The sequence below is a fragment of the Salvia miltiorrhiza genome, unplaced genomic scaffold, assembly GCF_028751815.1.
Source record: "Salvia miltiorrhiza cultivar Shanhuang (shh) unplaced genomic scaffold, IMPLAD_Smil_shh original_scaffold_259, whole genome shotgun sequence".
NCBI classification, from domain to species: Eukaryota; Viridiplantae; Streptophyta; class Magnoliopsida; order Lamiales; family Lamiaceae; genus Salvia; species Salvia miltiorrhiza.
In genome coordinates, this window is record NW_026651511.1 from 553,110 (window position 1) to 574,094 (window position 20,985).

A 20,985-nucleotide genomic window follows, 5' to 3' on the forward strand; every position below is an offset into this window, starting at 1 on the left:
ATTGGATAATTTTAATATATATTTCAAAATTGATGTGCAAAGGCCACTAAATTTATATACAGTAGGAAACCAAAGAGAAAAAGTAAACGTTTGTTTAGTATTAAGGAGATGTGATATTTCCACAAAAGAATTAAAGGTATCTTTATGTTATACTACTTAATAAAATAATCCAACATATAAGTATAATGTTTCAATGATATTTATTTTTTTTATCAAAAGAGAAGAGAGTGAAAACAAAATTTTGTAGTAGAGAAAGAGAGAGAAAAAAATATTAATAATAACTACAACCTCAAAACAACCATGTAAATAAGAAAAGACAAAATATGAAAAATTGATAAAAAAAAAAAGAGGAGAGAGAAAAAATAAACATCTTAAAATTTTAAAGTATAATAATTTATTTGTTTTAAATTCATATTTGATAATGTTTATGCCAAATTAAAGATCTTGCATTTATCTTTAATTTAAGATATATATTGAATACTTTTTATAAATAAAATTTAATTTTAAAAAAAATCACAAAAATATGAAAAAGAGAATATGAGAGAGAGTATATAGAAAAGTGAAAGAAACCGTCTGATGAAAGAGAAGAGAGGAGAAAGAAAATATATGGAATTTGCTGAGTATTTTTATTTTATGAGATTTATTGAGTTTTGTAAATACATTTATTATGATTCTTTAATTGTTATTTTGCCACAAACTGTATTTTTATATAATAAATAGATAGATTGGGATATATCCGATATCACAAATACCGTAATTTAAACCCTTAGATTCGAGTATAACATGAACAATATTTTCAACATATATACGAAATTTCACTAATTCATTTCCCTATGTTAATAATTTATTTCCCACGTGTCATTAGCGAGAGGGGTTACTTGAGATGAGATGGTGAGCTCGAGATGAAGCAGAACCTCAAGCTTTCGGCTTGCAATATTAATTCGATGAAACCCACTGAATCTCAACCTCACATCGATTTTGCTGCTTCTGATTTTGACCCCCTCCTTGGGACCTACTTCGAACCAGCAATTGGAACGCCTATCTAATTCATCTTGGCGTTTTGTTCATCACAAGCACAAGCCCACGCACGTTTATAAACCCCCCCATTTTTATGCACTGTGATGTTCCCTCATTGCAAGGATCCGTGATTAGGTTCGTTGGTTTCCCAGTTTCCCCATTTGGGCGTGTTTTCAATTTCCATTTCCCACCGACTCGCTTGTTTTACCGGAAGAATCGGAGTGTATTTTCGTTGAGGCAAATAGTCGAACACTTTCAATGGCGTCCATGAAATCCTATTCCTTCCCCACAGGAGTGGACAGTTCCATACTCGTTCGCGGCGCGAATCGTCACCGGCCATTGATTTCTATACTAGCCTACAGGCAGAGGAAAGTTGGGGATTGTAATTCACCTGGGTTTTCGAGTAATTCGACCGTGGATCTTCTTAGCAGAGTGTCACTGTGCAGTGGATGCGGCGGCAGACGGCGGAGGTGGGCCAACCAGGGTGTAAAGGCTGCGGCGGCTGGAGGCCGGGCAGACGAGACGGATGATGAGGTGGAGGATAGTTTGCAGGCGACAATTGAGAAGAGCAAGAAGGTTCTTGCCATACAAAGCGACCTTTTGAAACAGGTTCTTGTACTGCTTTCTCTTTTTTGTTCTTGAATTTTTTAATGAGAACTTGTAAATTTATTTTATTTCACGTGTCTGCCTAATTGAAGCTTTATTTATATTTTTCATTTTTCTTGTAAAATGATACTCATGTAAAGGTCTTTGTCTTGAATGTATACTTTAATAAGTCTTGATATGCTGCCGGAATCTTTTTGGCTTTTGTTATCTAGCAAACTAGAGAAATTCATTGACTTCTGAGGTTGGCGCTTTTGAAAAAGGAAATGATCTACTTGTCATTTGAAGCACTATACATTTGTGATTTGTGGGTATTTTAAAACTTTGGCTAAGGGATTCAATATGAGTAAAATGCTGTTCCACGAGGTTCCTTTGTCTTGATCATTACTGATGAACAAAGGTCTTCCATATCCTTTCATCTGTTAATTACTTATTCTGCTTCATCATGAACATGAGATTATTTTATGTGTTTGCATCTATTTTGTTTTATTATTGTTTTTGTTGTCTCATGAAAAGTTGTGCTTCTCTATAATTCCCCTTTTCAGATTGCTGAAAGGAAAAAATTGGTTTCATCAATTAAAAATGCCTCGATTGACCCTGAAGGCGGCGAACAGCTTTATAAGGAGAGTAACGTCACTATTTCCAGTGATGAAGCTTCTGCTGAAAGTGAAGGTAATAATATCAATCAGAACTATAAGCTCGCCCATTCCCCAAGATGAGATGAATGCATACCCAGCTTCATTTCTACTAAAAATGTTGTTACAGATGCATCAGAACTTGGAAATGATCTTCCTGGTAAACAACTCAAAGCCTCTAGTTCCAGTCTTGATCCTGTTGCAAAAACTGAAGGTAAATATGCAAATCAGGACATTAAGCTTGACTTTTTGTCAACTGATCTTTTGCATTCCCAAATATGATGTGAATGGATATCCGTTTTCATATTCGTTGAAATGTTGTTACATATGCAACAGAACGTGGAAAAGGCCTTCCTGTTAATGGAGCTTCATTCGATGCTAGTTCTGCAAAACAGTCGAATGCCAATAGTTCTTGGGCTGTTCAATCAAAGAAAGTACCATATTTGCCATGGCAATCCCCCGCAGCGCCTGCACCAGAGCCTTCTTCAAGTAATAATTTTTACAATGAGTCAAAATTTAGTACAGAGGTGATAGCGTCTAGTACAGAGATGTCCACTGAAGAAGATTCAGATGGAAAGTGGAAGGATACTACTATAAAAACATCGACTGTACTTGATAAACCATCTAGCAAACAAGAGGAGCAACATGAGGATTCATGGGAATCGATTCCCGAGGATGGAAATGTCGAAGCTGAGGATCCCACAGATGAAGATGTCAAGCCTGCTCCACTGGCTGGGGCCAACGTAATGAATGTAATTATTGTTGCTGCAGAATGTGCTCCATGGGTCAAGACAGGTACGCATTATCTAAGTTGATTGAAATATTTTGATGGGTATACTTTCCTTTTGAGTTTAGATATTGTCCTGACTGGTTAGTTATTCAAGGTGTCTCATGATGTTTATTTGTCACGTTGGATCTAGATTTTCCAGTATCTGACTTGGTGATATTATTGTCAATGCGATTACGTCATATTAGTCGCAGCACTAAACACGAATGATGCAGAAAAGGGTACATTAGGTGGATGCTTGTAGAGATATGTTGAATTGGGAGGTTATAGAGCTTCTCATCCAGTCAGATCACTTCAGTTTTCTAGTCATTCTTATAGGATAAGCTTAACTGAAGTTTAACACATGCTTTAGGTTTCCTCTCTACAAACCTGCCGACCAGAGAAGGAGAAAGTTATCGCTAACGCTAATGAGAATCTTGACTTATGAAGAACAAAATAACTTAACATTGCCTAAAAGGACATATGTGAAGCCTCTTATGTTCTATATATATAAGGAGTTAAGGACACCATATTTAGATTTTTTTCATCCAGCATTGAATGCTTTATCAAACATTTATTCTTGATAAGAGATTATTCACGTACAAGAATCGTTATATGATTCTGTCCTCTGCTGGCACAAGGTCACTTGATACTAATTTATGAATATTGTTTCTTAGGTGGGCTTGGAGATGTCGCTGGATCTTTACCTAAGGCTTTGGCTAGGCGTGGACACAGAGTCATGGTAACTCTTCATTAAAAAAGCCATGTAATAAATAAACCTAATTTCAAGTCTATATTTTAGGGAACAGAACTTCATATAGTTGATATCTATTATTACAGAATGTTATCTGTGCACATGATTAATAGTCTAGCCCGTATTATATCTGAAATATTTTGTCAGCGTAAACTACCGCTAGCAAAGTGTATACAGTCCAAATTGTGGAATGTGTGTGTTTGAGAGAGAGAGAAAGAGAAAGCTAATTTAACTATAGTTCTAATTGTATTAACTATGGAACAACACTATTCTACATGGCAGAGAGTCTTAAACTGATTTCTACCCCACCCGGCCCCACCGGTAACTGACAGGTTGTTGTACCTCGCTATGGCGATTATGTGGAAGCTCAAGATTCAGGTGTTAGGAAGAGATATAAAGTGGATGGTCAGGTAAGTTATGAATATACAATTTAAATATTTTTATATAGTTGTATGACATCATGATATTTTGCAGGATTTTGAAGTTAATTACTTCCACGCCTACCTTGATGGTGTAGATTTCGTTTTTATTGATGCTCCCCTCTTTCGGCATATTGAGAATAATATATATGGAGGAAATCGTATGGTAAGTGTCTTGTGAATTTTACTTGAATTCTGCAAAACTTAAAACTTTACTTGAGGAATAGTATTCTTTTTCTTGATGATTTTATGACGGGGAAATCTTGGCCTATATACTTTTGACAGATAAATTATGCAGTTTTGAAAGTTTTAGATTAATGAGTAGTTCTTTACTATTTTTTATGCTTCCACTAGAGAGTTGGATTCTGAAAGAATGGTTTAAGACTTTAAGTAAATATATTCTGATAGTAAACATGCTAAGTTGCGAATAATCTCTCTTTTGCTCATTTCTTGCAGGATATTCTGAAGCGCATGGTGTTGTTCTGCAAAGCTGCTGTCGAGGTATGATCAATTAAATGTAGAATAGGCATAGCATGGCTAATACACCTGGGTTAATCTTGTTTGATCTAATAAAGGGAAAAAGTATCATGCCATATGATTAGACATCATATGATTTGCAAAGACGGTAAACTGCAGGTTCCGTGGCATGTTCCCTGCGGCGGAGTTTGCTATGGAGATGGAAATTTGGCATTCATTGCAAACGACTGGCACACTGCCTTGTTGCCCGTCTATCTTAAGGCATACTATAGGGACAACGGCTTAATGCAATATGCGAGATCCGTTCTTGTGATTCATAACATAGCTCATCAGGTTCGTTCCATTTAATAGTCGTTTGAGTGCCTTTGATGTTCTTGCCTTTTTATGGACATGAAAATAAGGGTTTCAAATTTTTGTGGAAACAGGGTCGTGGTCCTGTCAATGATTTCTCAATCGTGGATCTTCCACCTCAGTATCTCGATCTATTCAAATTATATGATCCAGTTGGAGGGGAACACTTCAACATCTTTGCTGCAGGTCTAAAAACTGCTGATCGCATCGTTACAGTTAGTCATGGATATGCTTGGGAGCTAAAAACTTCCGAAGGTGGCTGGGGCCTACACCAAATCATAAACGAGAACGACTGGAAGCTACGTGGAATCGTGAACGGGATTGACACAAAAGAGTGGAGCCCCGAGGTGGACGTTCACCTGCAGTCAGACGGGTACGTTAACTACTCCATCAACACCCTGCAGAGAGGTAAATCTCAGTGCAAAGCAGCGCTGCAGAAGGAGCTCGGGTTGCCCATACGTGAAGATGTTCCGGTGATTGGTTTCATCGGGAGGCTCGACAATCAGAAAGGCGTTGATCTGATAGCCGAAGCAGTGCCGTGGATGATGGGACAGGACGTGCAGCTGGTGATGCTGGGCACTGGCAGGCACGACCTTGAAGAGCTGCTGAGGAGGTTCGAGAGAGAGCACAACGACAAGGTGAGAGGATGGGTTGGTTTCTCCGTCAAGACCGCTCACCGGATAACCGCCGGCGCGGACATACTCCTGATGCCATCGAGGTTCGAGCCATGTGGCCTGAATCAGCTCTATGCAATGCGCTATGGAACAATCCCAGTCGTGCACGCTGTGGGCGGACTAAGGGACACCGTGACGCCCTTCAACCCGTTTGAGGAATCGGGGCTCGGATGGACCTTCTCCCGAGCAGAGAAAGACGAGCTGATACACGCGCTGGGGAACTGTTTCTGGACCTATCGCGAGTTCAAGGAGAGCTGGGAGGGGCTGCAGAAACGAGGCATGTCGAATGATCTGAGCTGGGACAATGCGGCGCAGAACTACGAGGAAGTTCTTGTTGCTGCCAAGTATCAGTGGTGAGATCTATGCCCTAACTTGCCATGCTTCTTAGTATCTTTGCTTTGGAGTGGATCTGTTCAACTGCACGACATCAGCTGCATCACTTTTTATGAGTGTTTTTGATGCATCAAGTAGTTGTTTGAAGCATGTCATATCATCTATTGATATGGTACAATAGGATAAGTAGGTGACATTCAAAATAAGCATTTGTTAGGCTTCTCAAAGAGAATACTTCCGTCTACTTCTTGTAATCATGGTGCTATTAAGTGTTTTCTTTTACAGAACTTTTCTTTTTATGATCATTACCTACATCAACTGTTGTGCACATCTAATAACATCCCTTTTTTTCATTAATCACAGACTAGTGCCAACAAGATAACCTCGTTTCTAATTTAGGATCAACACTATTTTCTTCCACTATTTAAAGGGGTAATTGCTAACTAAACCATAAACTTGGTACACATTTTGCAATATCGACTCCATTTTCAAGAAGTCGCAAATAAATACAAGGGATTATAGCAAAAAAATACACGGATTTTGAAAAAGTTGCAATTTTCACCTGAATTTTCAATTAAGTCAAAAAATATATGAATTTATATTTTTGTTGTAATTTTCACTTAAATTTTACTTTCAATGAAAGTAGAGCTTAATTATTGACAGTCGAGACATTAAGTAAAATATATTAATTTTTGTCTTCTTAAACCTCCGAGCTTCTAAATACTCCTCATCATCACAAGTTAGACCAACATCAAGTGAATTTCTGACTGTCAATTAAACTCTAATTTAGTCGAAAGTCGAACTCAGGTGAAAATTGCAACAAAAATATAAATTTATGTATTTTTTGGTTTAATTGAAAGTTGTGAAAATTGTAACTTTTTTTAAAGTTTGTGTATTTTTTGACCATAATATCTAAATATAAAATCTTTTTTGATTTTGCATTTGAGGTTTAATTTCAATCAAAACTAGCCTTCATGTCATTTTTTTTTATATCATCGTTTGTCTTTATTGGCATCCATATCATCTCTTCAATCCCCAGAAAATTTGGAGAAGCCTTAATTGAATAAATAGATTTGATATTTATTTTGCAAAAGCCTAAAAAAAAGCCGCAGTTGCAAAATGGATGTAAGTTCATAATGTACTCCATACTGAAAATGAGACGAGATCGAAATTACAAAATGAGTATAAGTTCATGATTTACTTAGTAAATATTGCCATTAAACTATGAACATTTCTGAACAACGGGCATACATTGGACTAGAAAGTGATATTTTACCATTCTTGGAAACAAGAAGCGACTGAATATATAATAACTTCATTGATTTCAATCATCTCAACCAAACCAAGGACAAACCCAAGCGCTGCAACCAGGGCTCAAAATCTGTGTGAGCTTGAAGATGCTCACACTGCAGCAACTACGCAATCTATGTGTACGGGACTCGTCTATCGCGCTCAAAATTGAGACACGAATGGCCAGAGAGAAGCCCCGCAAAGCCCTTCGACAGACACCCCTCAACGGAGCAGGGGGACTTGGCGCAGTCCAACTTTACCGAGTTGTCTACGAGATAGATATGCCGTCTCTTAGGACTTGTGTAGCTACTATTGCTTGCACTTGCACACGAGTCCTGCCCCGTCTGCGGATTGTCACCCCAGAGCCTCCTCTTTGAACCGGGGAAGTTTTTCAAACCTGGTTGGTGTCCAGTAGTTTTAGAAGGGAGAAATGGATTTCGAATGAGCAAAGACTAATATGGATATATTAGTTTTGAGCAATACCCGACGATGTGATCTCGGCTTGTTGGGCTTCCACGTCATCGCAGTTGCAGAATGAATTACGATGGCTTCCCCTAATCCTGCATCACATGGTATATCAATATAGCATCAAAATCAAAAGTGAAATAGTTTTCTCCAAGAATTTCGTGATCATGGCAAATACACTGATTTAGCCTAATAATATGACTTTGTGACAAATTTAGCCTGGACGTGGCTCCCAGCATCAAAAAGCACAGTTAGCAATCGATGATTACACACAGCTACCAATGTTGACGAAACAATGCCGCTTCACACCTGAGGTGAATACACGAGTTTTTCCTAATAATATGGTTCTGTAACAGTTTTAGTCCAATAATTTTTTTTTTCAAAATTAAAAAAAAAAAAAAAAAAAATGTACTAGTGAATTTTTGGCTAAAATTGTTGGAAAATCATATTTACCATACTAAACTAGTGTATTTCCCTCTAATGCGAAACAACGTCATTTTGTCTGTTGTGTCACCTTTGGTTGCCAACTCTGCTTTTCCGATCCGGTGATGCTGGCAATCTTACCACAAATTCCATCTATTGGGCTTGAATAATGTATTAATGACTTATTGGGGTAAAATTGTCACACAAAGTCATATTATCAGAGGCTAAAGTAGTATATTTTCCCTTCAATATATAACCTCATTTGCTAATCAATCATGCATTCAAATCAGTGAATTACTAGTTGTGAAAACTAAGGCCAATCCATGCCGTCTTTCAACTAATTACTTGTCTCGTGCACGCTATTCTTATGAATAAATAAGTATGCTATACACATATATGCTGGCGTGTGTGAGCATATATTTTTTGCTGTCATTGAGATGCTGTACCTGTACATGTATTCAACGAAGTCATCAATAAGTACCGGCCATGCTCCTGGTGAAGACAACCAACAGTTAGGACAAGAGAAACGATACATTTAAATATGTAATAACTTAGGGCCACACAGCAATCCTAACAATAACATTTCAGTTTCTTGGGCAGTATAAATCAATAGAGACTATAGGCATCGGGAATATTATGACAAGCATAATTAATATGTTTATGAAACAAGAAAAAATTCATTATACGAAACCTGATTCGGCCACCATTTCTTCTATCAATCAAACAAATTCAAAATTCAAATGCTTTTATGACGTTTCTCCTCCCAGCTCGAAAAATAATAGGTACGAACATGTGAAGACAATATACCTTCAGGGTCATACCCTTCAAGATTTTCATGGACACATCGACTGAAAGCTAAAACTTGTCGCCATGTGTCCTCGGATATGTTATATCGTTGATTTTTCTGGAGATCAAGAGAGCAACCAAAAAAGGTCAATGATGATGAAGGCAGAAATTGCGTCATACAAGTTGATATCATATAGGAAAGGCCATAAGTGCAAATCCTCAATCAAAGTTGAAGCTCCAATACAAGAAACTTACCTCCACAAAGTTGCACCAATGATTAATCAGACGAAACCTTCCAGACAAAACTAATCTCCACGCCATAATAGCCCTGCTTACAGCTGGAAAATATTCGTGTTATTATTAGTCGTGAAAAGTATATTTGTGTCACAATCTCACAGATTCAAAATACTAAAACAGGTCATCAACTTACTGATGTTTTTTTGGCCATTTTCCCGGCAAATGAAGAACACAAAATCGTAAAAGCGTGAGAACTCAGAATACTCTGCCTGCAAAATAGAAAGTACTGAGACGGACGTATCTAAAAATCCATATTCGAGGGGCCAGAAGTAACTAAAGATGGAATCTCACCGTCAAGTCTAGTCTTGACATCAGCTTGGACACTTCATCAAGAATCGAAACACTGTAGCAGAATACGACACTTTTCAGTTCTCTTAATAGAATTCTTTCCTGAAGTGATCATTTAGAATATCAAGCATTGAGAGAATCGCAAACTGAGTAAAGCTCTTGACAAGCGTGAACACAATGTGAAAGAAAAGAACTAAGTAGAACAGCAAGTCATCCTCGAAATGCCAGTATATGTCAAAATCTAACACTCTTTTTTATGTCACATTATTCTTTCAGTCACATAAAAGTACAAAACTGCTTAAAAACTTCCACCAGTTTCAAGAAATACTTTCCTTAAGCTGCAACTTTCAGATATCATTGCTAATATTACACATTTTACAAATTAGTCTCCACAGAGGAATAATTTAATTCAACTCATTAACTTAACCAAATGTATCTTCAAAGTAATTTTTCCTAAATTGTTTCTCTTCACAAAATAGCTACCTTGTGCTGAGTTTTGACTCCACCAATTTCCACAGCTGTGCCAATTCATCTCTCAAGTCTCTTATCCTCTGCGACTCGTCATCTGGACCGTGATTATCCCACTTATTCATAATCGCCCTTGATGTAATATCTGACACAAAATTATGATTAAAGAGAATCATAACACAGTTCATAACCTAAGCAGAATACCACTGGAATTGCGTATAAAGTATGTCTATTGGCCTTCAAGCAGAAACTGTTCCCCAATTTCACTCCAATTAATCTTGCCCCAAATAAAAATCGAGTCTTTCCACTACAAACATGTTGTAGAGTCAATTCTTAATCGAAACAACTTAATTTCGCCACCCCCCACCCCAAACTAAACTATGAGTTAATTTCACCGACTAAAATATGAAATCTTGCAAACCCACATAAGCAAATCCAAATTCTAAGAATTCAGGAACACCTTAACAGAACACTATTATACTAGTAACTACAAAGAAACAAAGATTCGTCAAATTCAATTTAAGAGCAGTCATACAACAAAAAACCCAGATAAAAAAGATAAATCAAAAGGAAAAACGGACGAAAATATTACCGCAGTACTGACGGTAGGTTTGGAAAATATCGAAGGAAAAATCCATGGCGAACTACTGGGGTTTCGCTGCGCAAACGAAGTCCCAGATGCAAATTCACCCAAGGTAGCGTGGTGGCAGCTGCACTGTAGCTGGATGGCGAAGATTTATGAATTGAAACTTTCGGTAGAAATACATATGCAAAGAGTTGGTTAATATAGAAAGTGTGTATTATAACGTGGGACTGTATAATTCTAGTAGTACTACTTTACACGACGTATGCAAACTGAAAAAGCGAAAGTTTTAAGATTTTATGATTGGGGTTTTGGCAAATAAAATCATAAATTATTTTCAAATTGTAACTTTAAAATGATTTTTGGAGGGTGATAATTAAATCAATATTTTTTTTAATTTTTACAATTTTATTTAGGCAATTTTTTTTTTAAGTGAAAATCGAATTAAGTTATCACGAATAGGCCCAAAAATGACATATCAAAACTGTTAAGGAGAAATTCACAATAAAAGAACGTGTAAAATTACATGCTTTGACAATACTTTGATGATCAGAGAAAAATTAGAGGGCTAAAATTGTAAAATTAAAAAAATATAATTTAATTCATCGCACTTTAAATATTACTTAAAATTATAATTTTAAAATAATTCGTGATTTTATTTTTCTAACGTTTCTTTATACCCTTTTGTGTGTTTAGGCGGCTTGTGATTAATAATGAATCTAACAATTTGTCGGCTGGATAATTAGTGGTTCGATTTGCTTATAAAGATTGTTCTTTCTTTTATGGGTTAGATAAGCTGGAATATTCTTTAATTTGATTTTGGTAAAATTCTTTAGGGAAAATAATTTAGGATTATAGATTTATTTTTAACAAACATAAGTTGTATGAAAATCTGAGATCGTGCCACGAGCTGTTAATTTTTTTATATATACATGCACGTTAGAATTATTTTAACTCTAATGATCGAATTAATTCATTTTATGAATTAATATCTTTTTATTTTATTTTATTTATTAATTATCAAATAAGAGAATTAATATAATACTATACATATATTTCCCATCTTATTTATTTCAAGGGAATTTAATTTTGACTTTGTCAAAATTAAATTTGATTTTGTTTTCATCAAAATCAATCGTTCAATTTTGTTAAATTGAAGTGCCGAAAATAATCAAGGACATAGCAACAATTATGGATAAATGCAAGGAGTGAAGAATCAATTCATATACTTGGAAGAAAAGAGAAGAATCGGATGTTCAACAAGCTACAAAGATTAAAAACTTTTGTCTTTCATATTTTAGGGATTGTTGGTTCGCATGTGTAACCAATCTCTAAACTTGGGGAGGAAGAGCTCAACCTAGCACACTTTGGCTTGAAGATAACTCCAACACCCATGTCCACTATCCATGTTCTCAGCCACGTTTTTCTTGCCCATCAAGCATGTATTGAATCTATAAATAAGGGAAAAGCTCACTGCAATCGGCACCAGTCCATATAAGAATATATACAAGTGCAGGAGCTCAGAAGCTATTGCTCCAAGATCTTACCGGACATCTAATTCAAAACACACCTTGAATGGGAGACTTGTGTGCGTAACATTCCTTGAGTGGGAGACTTGTTTGTTATGGCTAGTTGATAGGTTTGTGTATTTGGTTTTTCATATAATAACTTCATTAAAGTCTAGTTGTTGCTAGTATTATTGATAGGATTATAAGAGATTTCTTTTTCTATCAATACTACTAAATAAGAGGGATTCTATTGAGTGGTTTCAGGTATCTTCATTGTAAAATGAATTTTTATAGTGAATATACAACTGTAATTAATTAATATTGCAGTATAAAATTATACATTGTGCGTACTTTTATTTTATGTTGCTTTTGTGTTTTTCATATAGTAATGTTGGGTTGATTGTTTCATCATTCTATCTAACATTTCTGTGTTTGCAAGAGCAACAAAACTTTCACTACATATTTTTATTTTGAGGGAACATATACCTACATAAGTTTCATAAAATGTAAAATATAATCTTATTTATTGACATACTAAGATTGCGTAAGACGGATTGAAGGTTTGAATTTATTATTCAAAGACTCAAAGTCAATCTGCTTCAATCTAAGTTTTGGGATTTTGATTAGAAAACGACTATGTCATTGAAGGAATTTTAGAAAAGAGGTGGAAAGTAATCAAAAGAATTATTGTGTGATTTTGGTGATTTCTATATGTTGATGGCGGTCAGATTTTTTTTTTTCCCTTATTTTAATAATTAACAACTAATCACTTATAAAACCCTCCATCACTGTTAACCACCTACTTACTCTCTAGAACATATTCCATATGTAATCCAATGATACCATTTCCACATTTGCATACAGTTTATATATGAATCTCGACTTACCCAGTACAAAGTATTTAATACAAAATAAGAATTGAAGAGATTCTAAGCATAATTAATACACATACATCTAGCTCATGATTGCAAAATTTGATAAATTTCATGTGATCATTATTATAGTGAAGGAGAGCAACCCAATAGCTGATGAATTAGTATGGTTCAGCCTTCATCTTCGCTTGGATTCTCGTCTGCTTTGTCTTTGGATTGGAGGTCCTTAAGAATGAATCCCGGTACCACGAAATTTGCAACCCAATACGCAACTAGGCAAACACCACTGCCATCAATCATTCGTCAATTACATTACTAATTATGTACTCCCTCCGTCCTACGAATTTTGACATGTATTCCTTTTTGGACCGTCCCACGAATCTTGACACGTATCTAAATATAGTAACAATTATTATCTTCTCTCTCCTACTTTATCACTTTTCATCTCCTATTTTATCACTTTTATACTTGATTACCTACACACTTAAAATACTAATCTACAACTCCTTAATTCTCGTGCCCAAACCAAACGTGTCAAGATTTGTGGGACGGAGGGAATACCTCACTGCTACAAATAAAACATTGAGTAAAGGTTGCTCACCCTGTCTGAAGAAGAACCGACAACTTGGCAGCGGGGGGAGCAGTAGCTGCAAGAAAAGTACAAGGTAGCGCCCTGCTGCGTAAGGAGAAGCTGTTACCGTTGAGTTCTAATCTACGAGGCCAGATTTTGTGTTTGTTTCTAACTGATAATGCTGGAGATGGATGGTTGATGCACTTCATCCCTCAATATATGTGGATAATGGTATCAAATCATGTATGGCTTTTGGTACTTGTACACCGTCTTTCTCTAACTTCAGCTGTCAAATTGGCTGCCCTAACTGCCTCAATGCTCCAATTTCATTTTTCTATAAAATCACATAAACATAAAAAAAATCTCAATATTTTAATAAAACAGTTTAATTCCATTGTAAAGGAATTGATTATAAAACAATTTAATTCTTTTTAAATAGTCCTTATTAATAAGTTCTTGAAAAGAATTCCTTACGTACCAATATATAAACAATCAAAAGAAAAGAGCTCCATTAATCAAGCCCAAATTAAATAAAATAAATAAGGCCCAACATTTTATTTAAATAAGTCCATCAAATTTTCCTTTGACTAATGCCCAAGCAAATAAATAATTAGAGCCCGAACATCTAATAAAAGTCCATCAGATTTTTAATTAATTAAGGGGCCCTAACAATTAAAATACAAAGGCTCAATACGTAAATAAAAGCCCAAACAATTAAATGAAGGTGGCCCAAACCCATTTTTAATTTTTAACCAAAATATAACACACACTAAAACCACATTCAAACACACTCACACACACGCACCCACTCACACGGTTCTCTCTCTCTCGGCTGCTCTCCGCCGCTGCCGGACGCCGGCTGCCACCGTCCTTTCTCCCTCTCTGAACTCTCCCTCTCTCTCACCCTCTCTTTTCTCGCTCATCTCTTGTCTCTGCCGGAAAGAGGCAGCAGACGCCGCCGCCGCCGCCGCTCTCTCCTCTCCGGCTGAACGGCCGCCTTCTCCATCTCCCTCCTCTTCTCTCACTCCCTCTGTCACACACCCACACGCACACGGACACGGCCTAAGCCGCGCCGCCGCCTCCCCTGCTTCATCTTCTGCGATCGAATGGCCGGAGCCGCCGCCGCCGCCGTCCGTCGCCTGGAACCGGGTAAGCCCTAAATCTTCATTTCTTATCCCCTTTTACCCACTGAAATCTTCTAACTTCTAGCCTCACTTTTTCCGATTCGGCTGAAACGGAGACAACGGCGACATCGCCGCCGACGAGCTACCGCGGTTCCGCCTCCCTGACCCCGTCACTCACACACAGAACAGACTCAGCCCCAACATCCAGTCAACACAATTGAAATAGAGTTTCATATACTAAGCTGTAATTGTTGTTCAATTATAACTTGTGCTCACACACTGTATACTGTAATTTCAATCCTTCATTTGTATGTGTAATTTCAGTTTGCCCACAAACTGTACATGCACATAAAATGGAATATGAGAAATTTGGTGTGTTGATTTGATATGAAGCATGAAATGAAGGAGGAGTTTAGTTTAAGGAGAAAACCTCGAATTGGTGGTGTATGTTGTTGCTCTCTGCATAATTTACAAAAGTGAGAATGAGTTTCACAAAGAAAATTAAAAGAGATGGGAATTATTTTGTATTATTACCGTGAAACTTGACTGCAGGAATTGAGTATGAGAGGTGAGAAACGGGATGGGTGATGCATGTTTTAAAGAAGGAATGGAGTGGGTAGGATGAATGACGACCATGTATTCCTTAAATTAAGTTAACAAAATATCTTGAATATTAATGCATCAACTCATTCACTTAGGTAGGCCCAAATACCATACAAGTCCATAACTATAGGCCCAACTCTTATAGGAGCCCAATATTCATGTGGGCTTGTTACTTAAATAAATTAAATCCTTTTGTGGGCTCAATCCACCAATCAATCAAAGAAGGTCCATATTTAACAAAGGGCATACAAGTTAGAAGGAAGTTGATGACGTGGGGAAGAATGTGAGGAGAGAGGAGAAGCACTTTTGCTTGCTAGGCAAGCTATGTATGATTCCCATTGAAAGGAAAAACCAATGATGTGAGAAAGCATCATTATGGATGCTCTAATACACTAATGGACTCAGAGTATATTGTGAGCACATAATTTATTTGTAATAATAATAAATCATCAAATTTATATAACTCATTTTATTAATGGATGCAAAACCCTAATTGTTATAATTAAGTTTTAAATCAGTAATTAAAAGTCTTTAATCCTCTCTATACAAAATCTTGCATGTATCCAGTAGGGATCAGGGATCAGTTCTTCGAATTGATTTTTGAGATGCTCACATTGGTTGATAGTGTAACCATAGATGTATGGAATTTACAATAAGATTTATGAGGCTTCCCTCTCCGAACTTTTGATCCTGGTTGGGAGAATTTCTATTTTATTTCTTGTTTTTCTTACATTTCATTTACAATGTTCTCTTTATTCAAAAAATATTGTAAGACTTTAAAGATACATCACCCATTTATTTTAAAGAGCGCTTTTGAAATAGCCATTTTGAAGAAGGAAATACAATATTTAGCCACTAATTGAAAAAATACAAAATCTAACCATTTATTACGTGTAAACACAAAATCTGACCATATATTACGTGTAAAGACTAGTGCCATATGTGCTAACCGAAAAAAAAAATAAAAAAAAAATCTAAGTATATGGCACTAATGACACTAATATGGCCATAAGTATCATTCGTGCAACACTACATAAGAAAGTATATGACACTAATGACACTAATATGGCAATAAGTATCATTCGTGCAGCACACTAAATGGAGAATTAAACCCTAAATGAATAATCTAAAATCCTAAATGGTGAATCTAAACCCCAAATGATAATGTAAAAAATCATAAATGGATAATCTAAAAAATCATAAATGGATAATCAAAACCCTATAGGGAAGTGTTCAAAATAGTCACATAATTGTACTCATCTAAATAATATCAGCACACAAGTATATGACACTAATATGACCATAAGTACCATTCGTACGACACTAATGCCACTAATATGACCATAAGTACCATTCGTGCAGCACTGAGTATATGGCACTAATGGCACTAATAGTGTCATGTGTGCCTTACCCGCGCGCAAACCGGAATCCAACCCGAATCTGGTCCGCCCTAATTAAAGGCAAAACAGTCATAAAACGTAAAAAAAATGATCAAATTTTGTGTTTTTTCAATTAGTGGCCAATTATTGTATTTTCTTCTTCAAAATGGCCATGCGAGTATATTGTTTCTTTATTTTAAACAAAGTCCAGTAGCCCTGTTATATATCTCATTCCCTATTTTACTGGGGTCTGGGGCGTCACAACTGTGAGAATTGTGACACGCATTGACCATGTCGTTCGATTATTTCATAAAAGTATATTATAATATATAAAATTATACGATAAAAAAAAGTAAAATAAAAAAATAACGACTATAATTGTGAGAATATTGTCACATGTTGACTATATTGTTTGATTATGAACTAAGATATTAGTGAAATTGACACTAAAGATTATAAAATAGAATCAATTATAATTGTGAAAAGTTTGCCACACATTCACCAAGATCAAATTCAACAAATACACTTCGACTACTTAAATGTGTTTCAAGATTTTAATTTCCATATATACACTTAATTTTACTAAACTGCATATATTTTTATAAGCAATGCATGCATGCTTTTTCCAATCTGTAAGTAAATATTCTATTAACAAGAGCGTATCAAATCTTTTAAACAATTACAAATCAAAATAATTCGTAACCATACAAAAATGCTAAGCAAATAAAAAGGAGAAAAAATATTATTAATCTGCAATTTTTGTAATATACTAGCAGATTTTGATTAGTTATTTTTTAAAATTTTAATAATAATAAAACTAATCTGTAATTTTACAAAACACGTTATCATTAACACAAATATTCCTGTGCACTTGAAATTTTTTGAATGACACTACTTCTACATATAAATGACACTTGAAGATCTTCAAGTGTCATTTGTATGTTGAAGTAGTGTCATTTAAAAATCAATTACGTTACACGGTGCAACCGGTTGCACGGGAGAGTGTCTCTATCATTAATAGATAAAAAACATGTCTCGATATCTTTATGAATGTGAATGTTTGCATTATGAAAAATATGCTCTGTGAACATTACTGAACAATCACTAAAGCATAAAGCATCCACAATGCTTGCACCCATAGTGGGTGCAATAGAATGGGTCCCACTTCTATTGCACCCACTCCCACAATGGTATTGCACCCACCCGGGTGCAATAGATTTTAATTTCATTTTCTCTTTACTTTTATTCTTTTTTCAATTTAAATTAAACAACTTCAATTTTAACAACATAAAATTCATTCAATTAAAAATCCAAACATTACAAATAAAATTAAAAAAAAACAACAAATATTTAAAACATCCAATTTTCGAATAATTTAAAGCCGTCGAACTACGGGTCAACCGGACCAAAGCGTGCCCATATATGCTCAACCAAATCGTCGCGGAGGCGAGCATGCAATCGTGCATCCTTCAAGCTTGCATTCCGTGCCAAATAGGCGGCGAACTCCGGTGGTGCTCCGGAATTGAATTGTGTTTGAGGAGTAGAACTTGGTCCCTCGCCGTCGTCACCGTCAAAATTACTTGCATTTCCACCTTCTTCCTCAATGATCATGTTGTGCAATATGATGCATGCAAACATGATCGAATTCATTTGCTCCGACTTCCACAAACGTGACGGTCCCTTAATTATACCCCACCGAGCCTGAAGAACACCGAAAGCTCGTTCCACATCCTTCCTTGCAGCTTCTTGCATCACCTTGAACCTCCGCTTCTTCTCATCGTTCGGAAACTGGAAGCTCTTCACGAACACCGGCCAGTCCGGATAGATGCCGTCTGTTAAGTAGTATCCTCGAGTGTGGTGAGAATTGTTGGCGAGGAAGTGCACAGCCGTTGCATGCCCCGCTAAAACATCGTTGAATAGCGTGGACTGGTGGAGCACGTTGATGTCGTTGTTGGACCCAGCGACTCCAAAGAATGCATGCCAGATCCATAAATCTTGTGAAGCAACGGCCTCTAATATAATTGTTGGCTCGCCTTGATCCCCTCGAGTGTAGGCGCCGTGCCAAGCAACGGGACAATTCTTCCATCCCCAATGCATACAGTCTAGGCTCCCCAACATTCCCGGGAACCCATGGCGGGAATTTGAGGAAGAATTATTGTTGGAAGAATTGGTGGATGAAGACATTTTTTAGGAATTGAAGAGAATTGGTGGATGAATTGTGTTTGTGATTGAAGGGGATATATATAGGTGAAAAAGGAAAAAAAAAAAAAAAAAAAACAAAAAAATTCGGCCGAATACCGTTGAAGGCAACGGTCAAATGACCGTTAAAATTAATTTTTTTTTTTTAATTTCGGAAAGGGGCGCGTGTTTACACGCCCCCTCCTTCGCTCCCACATTCCTCGAGTGCGAACTCACGCCTCCCCCCCATCACACCCGGGAGCGGCAATGGCAGTGGGTGCGATAGGCCGGGTTCGATCCGGCCATCGCACCCACCGCTGTGGATGCTCTAATGGAATAACAAAGAACGAGGAGACATAATTTTAAAGTGAGAATTCTCACAAGTAACCAAAATGAGATAGTTTGTGACTTATATAGCCACCACACATAAAAGATGACTTTAGCGGTCAAAAGGCATTGAAAAGACAAACATACCCTTACTAATTAGAGAATAAAAATAAAAGAAAAATGAAATTGACTCTCTCTTTTCTAAATGAGTTTCTCTCTCTTCCAAATCAGCCAACCACCCAACAACTCTTTCTCTCTCTTCTCTAATTGACTCTCTCTCTCTCTCTCTCTCTTGCTCATTTTCGAATTGCAGCTTCTTCTCATAAATGAAGCTATCTTCCTCAACAATGAGAATTTCACATGTTAAGGATTCACCGTACAAATCAATTAATGTGATAGTAAATGCAAATACAAGGTAGGTTGGTGCTGAAAACCCACGAAAATTCTGAAAAAATTCATTCTTCATCTCTTTGTTTTTCTCTCGACGAAAACCCACGAAAATTCTGAAAAAATTAACGATTTTTTATACAAAAAAGCTTGGGTCGGACGAAATTCTTTGGGCATTCTGATTTTATTTAGGTATGTATGTTAAATTCATAGCAAATGTATCAATTGTATGTTTTATTTTCTGATTTTGGTGAGAAAATTTCAGTACACAATAGCTTCTGCGTAAATGACACAGTTAAGACTATATTGGAATCAAAATCGAGATTTGTTGTTGCGTAATGATAAAATTTAGTTTTTTCACGTCTAAGACCACGTTGAGTGTGAAAAATATAAAATAAATGCTTGATTTTGCAGACACAGTTGGGAGATATGAAGGTGTTCTTAGCTACACAGTTGAGCTAAATTGCGCAGTGTGTTTATGTTGACTGTGTTGTATATGTAAATGACACAGTTAAGAATATATTGATATCAAAATGAGATTTATTGTCTTGTATGATAAAATTTTGTTTTTTTCACGTCTAAGACCACATTGAGTGTGAAAAATATAAAATAAACATAAACACAGTTGCATCCACAACGACACAGTTGTAAAACATCAACTATGTACAAAGTCAATCAACAGTGTAAATAATATGCACAGTTGAATAATATACACAGTTGTATAATACTTAAACAGTTGTATAATAATTAAATTCACTAATCAATACTATTTAATTTATTTAATTTAGCTAGTTAATTAAATTAATACGTGCACAATAAATGATTCTATTTGTACACGTTTGATCAAAATCAATCGTATAAATGTTGTGCACATTTGACTATATACACAGTTGACATATTATTAATGAATTATCTTAATTATTTCTTATTAAAATTTAATTAATATTTAACTTTGTTAATTTATCTAGTTAATTAAATTACTAATTAACCATATTATTTAATTTTTTATTAATTAAGTTACATATTTATTTATTTATTATTATTATATTTATTTTGAGCACACTTGACTATAATGCGTACACAGTTGATTAAATTTGCACACATTTGATATAAATCAACCGTGTAAATGTGTGCATAGTTGAACAACATACACAGTTGAGATATTATTTATGAATTAGCTTAAATATTTCTTATTAGAAATTAATCAATATTTAAATTTGTTAATTTATCTAGTTAATTAAATTAGTAATTAATCATATTATTTAATTTTTAATTAATTAAGTTACATATTTATTTATGGGATTATAGCCAAAAAATACTGAACTTTGATAAAAGTTGTAATTTTCACCTGAACTTTCAAATTAGCCAAAATATACCTGAACTTATATTTTTTGTTGTAAATTTCAC

At 35.7% G+C, this 20,985-nt stretch overlaps 3 protein-coding genes and 1 long non-coding RNA gene across 4 annotated transcripts; 1 reads left to right on the top strand and 3 right to left on the bottom strand.

The window, feature by feature from the left end:
* Nucleotides 1–838: 838 nt before the first annotated feature.
* LOC131003710 (granule-bound starch synthase 2, chloroplastic/amyloplastic-like) lies at nucleotides 839–6,316 on the top strand. The gene is made up of 10 exons (XM_057930256.1): nucleotides 839–1,626; nucleotides 2,166–2,292; nucleotides 2,386–2,469; nucleotides 2,592–3,050; nucleotides 3,699–3,763; nucleotides 4,108–4,185; nucleotides 4,250–4,360; nucleotides 4,651–4,695; nucleotides 4,831–5,004; nucleotides 5,097–6,316. Exons 1-10 carry the CDS (start codon nucleotides 1,276–1,278, stop codon nucleotides 6,051–6,053), a joined length of 2,451 nt encoding a protein of 816 aa, XP_057786239.1. The 5' UTR covers nucleotides 839–1,275; the 3' UTR covers nucleotides 6,054–6,316.
* Nucleotides 6,317–7,214: 898 nt separating this feature from the next.
* LOC131003709 (defective in cullin neddylation protein AAR3-like) lies at nucleotides 7,215–10,938 on the bottom strand. The gene is made up of 9 exons (XM_057930254.1): nucleotides 10,639–10,938; nucleotides 10,062–10,191; nucleotides 9,582–9,633; nucleotides 9,424–9,499; nucleotides 9,249–9,331; nucleotides 9,015–9,111; nucleotides 8,654–8,699; nucleotides 7,803–7,879; nucleotides 7,215–7,716 (listed from the first exon to the last, which is right to left on the bottom strand). The coding sequence occupies exons 1-9, from the start codon at nucleotides 10,682–10,684 to the stop codon at nucleotides 7,454–7,456; spliced, it is 870 nt and encodes a 289-aa protein (XP_057786237.1). The 5' UTR covers nucleotides 10,685–10,938; the 3' UTR covers nucleotides 7,215–7,453.
* A 2,024-nt stretch (nucleotides 10,939–12,962) lies between these two features.
* On the bottom strand, nucleotides 12,963–15,340 carry LOC131003714 (uncharacterized). Its single transcript, XR_009094774.1, has 4 exons — nucleotides 15,239–15,340; nucleotides 15,135–15,163; nucleotides 13,611–13,914; nucleotides 12,963–13,295 (listed from the first exon to the last, which is right to left on the bottom strand). It is a non-coding gene; the product is annotated as an uncharacterized LOC131003714 (long non-coding RNA).
* Nucleotides 15,341–18,075: 2,735 nt separating this feature from the next.
* On the bottom strand, nucleotides 18,076–18,870 carry LOC131003705 (protein ALP1-like). Its single transcript, XM_057930251.1, has one exon. The coding sequence runs from the start codon at nucleotides 18,868–18,870 to the stop codon at nucleotides 18,076–18,078; it is 795 nt and encodes a 264-aa protein (XP_057786234.1).
* Between the last annotated feature and the right edge of the window lie 2,115 nt (nucleotides 18,871–20,985).

Excerpts from the sequence above, each read along its gene's own strand:
- LOC131003709 (XM_057930254.1), bottom strand. The coding sequence starts at position 10,684 with ATGGATTTTTCCTTCGATATTTTCCAAACCTACCGTCAGTACTGCG. Across the intron at positions 7,880-8,653 it reads TTCGTTGAATACATGTACAG|GATTAGGGGAAGCCATCGTA; the intron begins GTACAGCATCTC and ends CATGTGATGCAG. Across the intron at positions 7,717-7,802 it reads AGCCGAGATCACATCGTCGG|GTTTGAAAAACTTCCCCGGT; the intron begins GTATTGCTCAAA and ends GACACCAACCAG.
- LOC131003710 (XM_057930256.1), top strand. The coding sequence starts at position 1,276 with ATGGCGTCCATGAAATCCTATTCCTTCCCCACAGGAGTGGACAGTTCC. Across the intron at positions 1,627-2,165 it reads AAAGCGACCTTTTGAAACAG|ATTGCTGAAAGGAAAAAATT; the intron begins GTTCTTGTACTG and ends TCCCCTTTTCAG. Across the intron at positions 2,293-2,385 it reads AGCTTCTGCTGAAAGTGAAG|ATGCATCAGAACTTGGAAAT; the intron begins GTAATAATATCA and ends ATGTTGTTACAG.
- LOC131003705 (XM_057930251.1), bottom strand. The coding sequence starts at position 18,870 with ATGTCTTCATCCACCAATTCTTCCAACAATAATTCTTCCTCAAATTCC.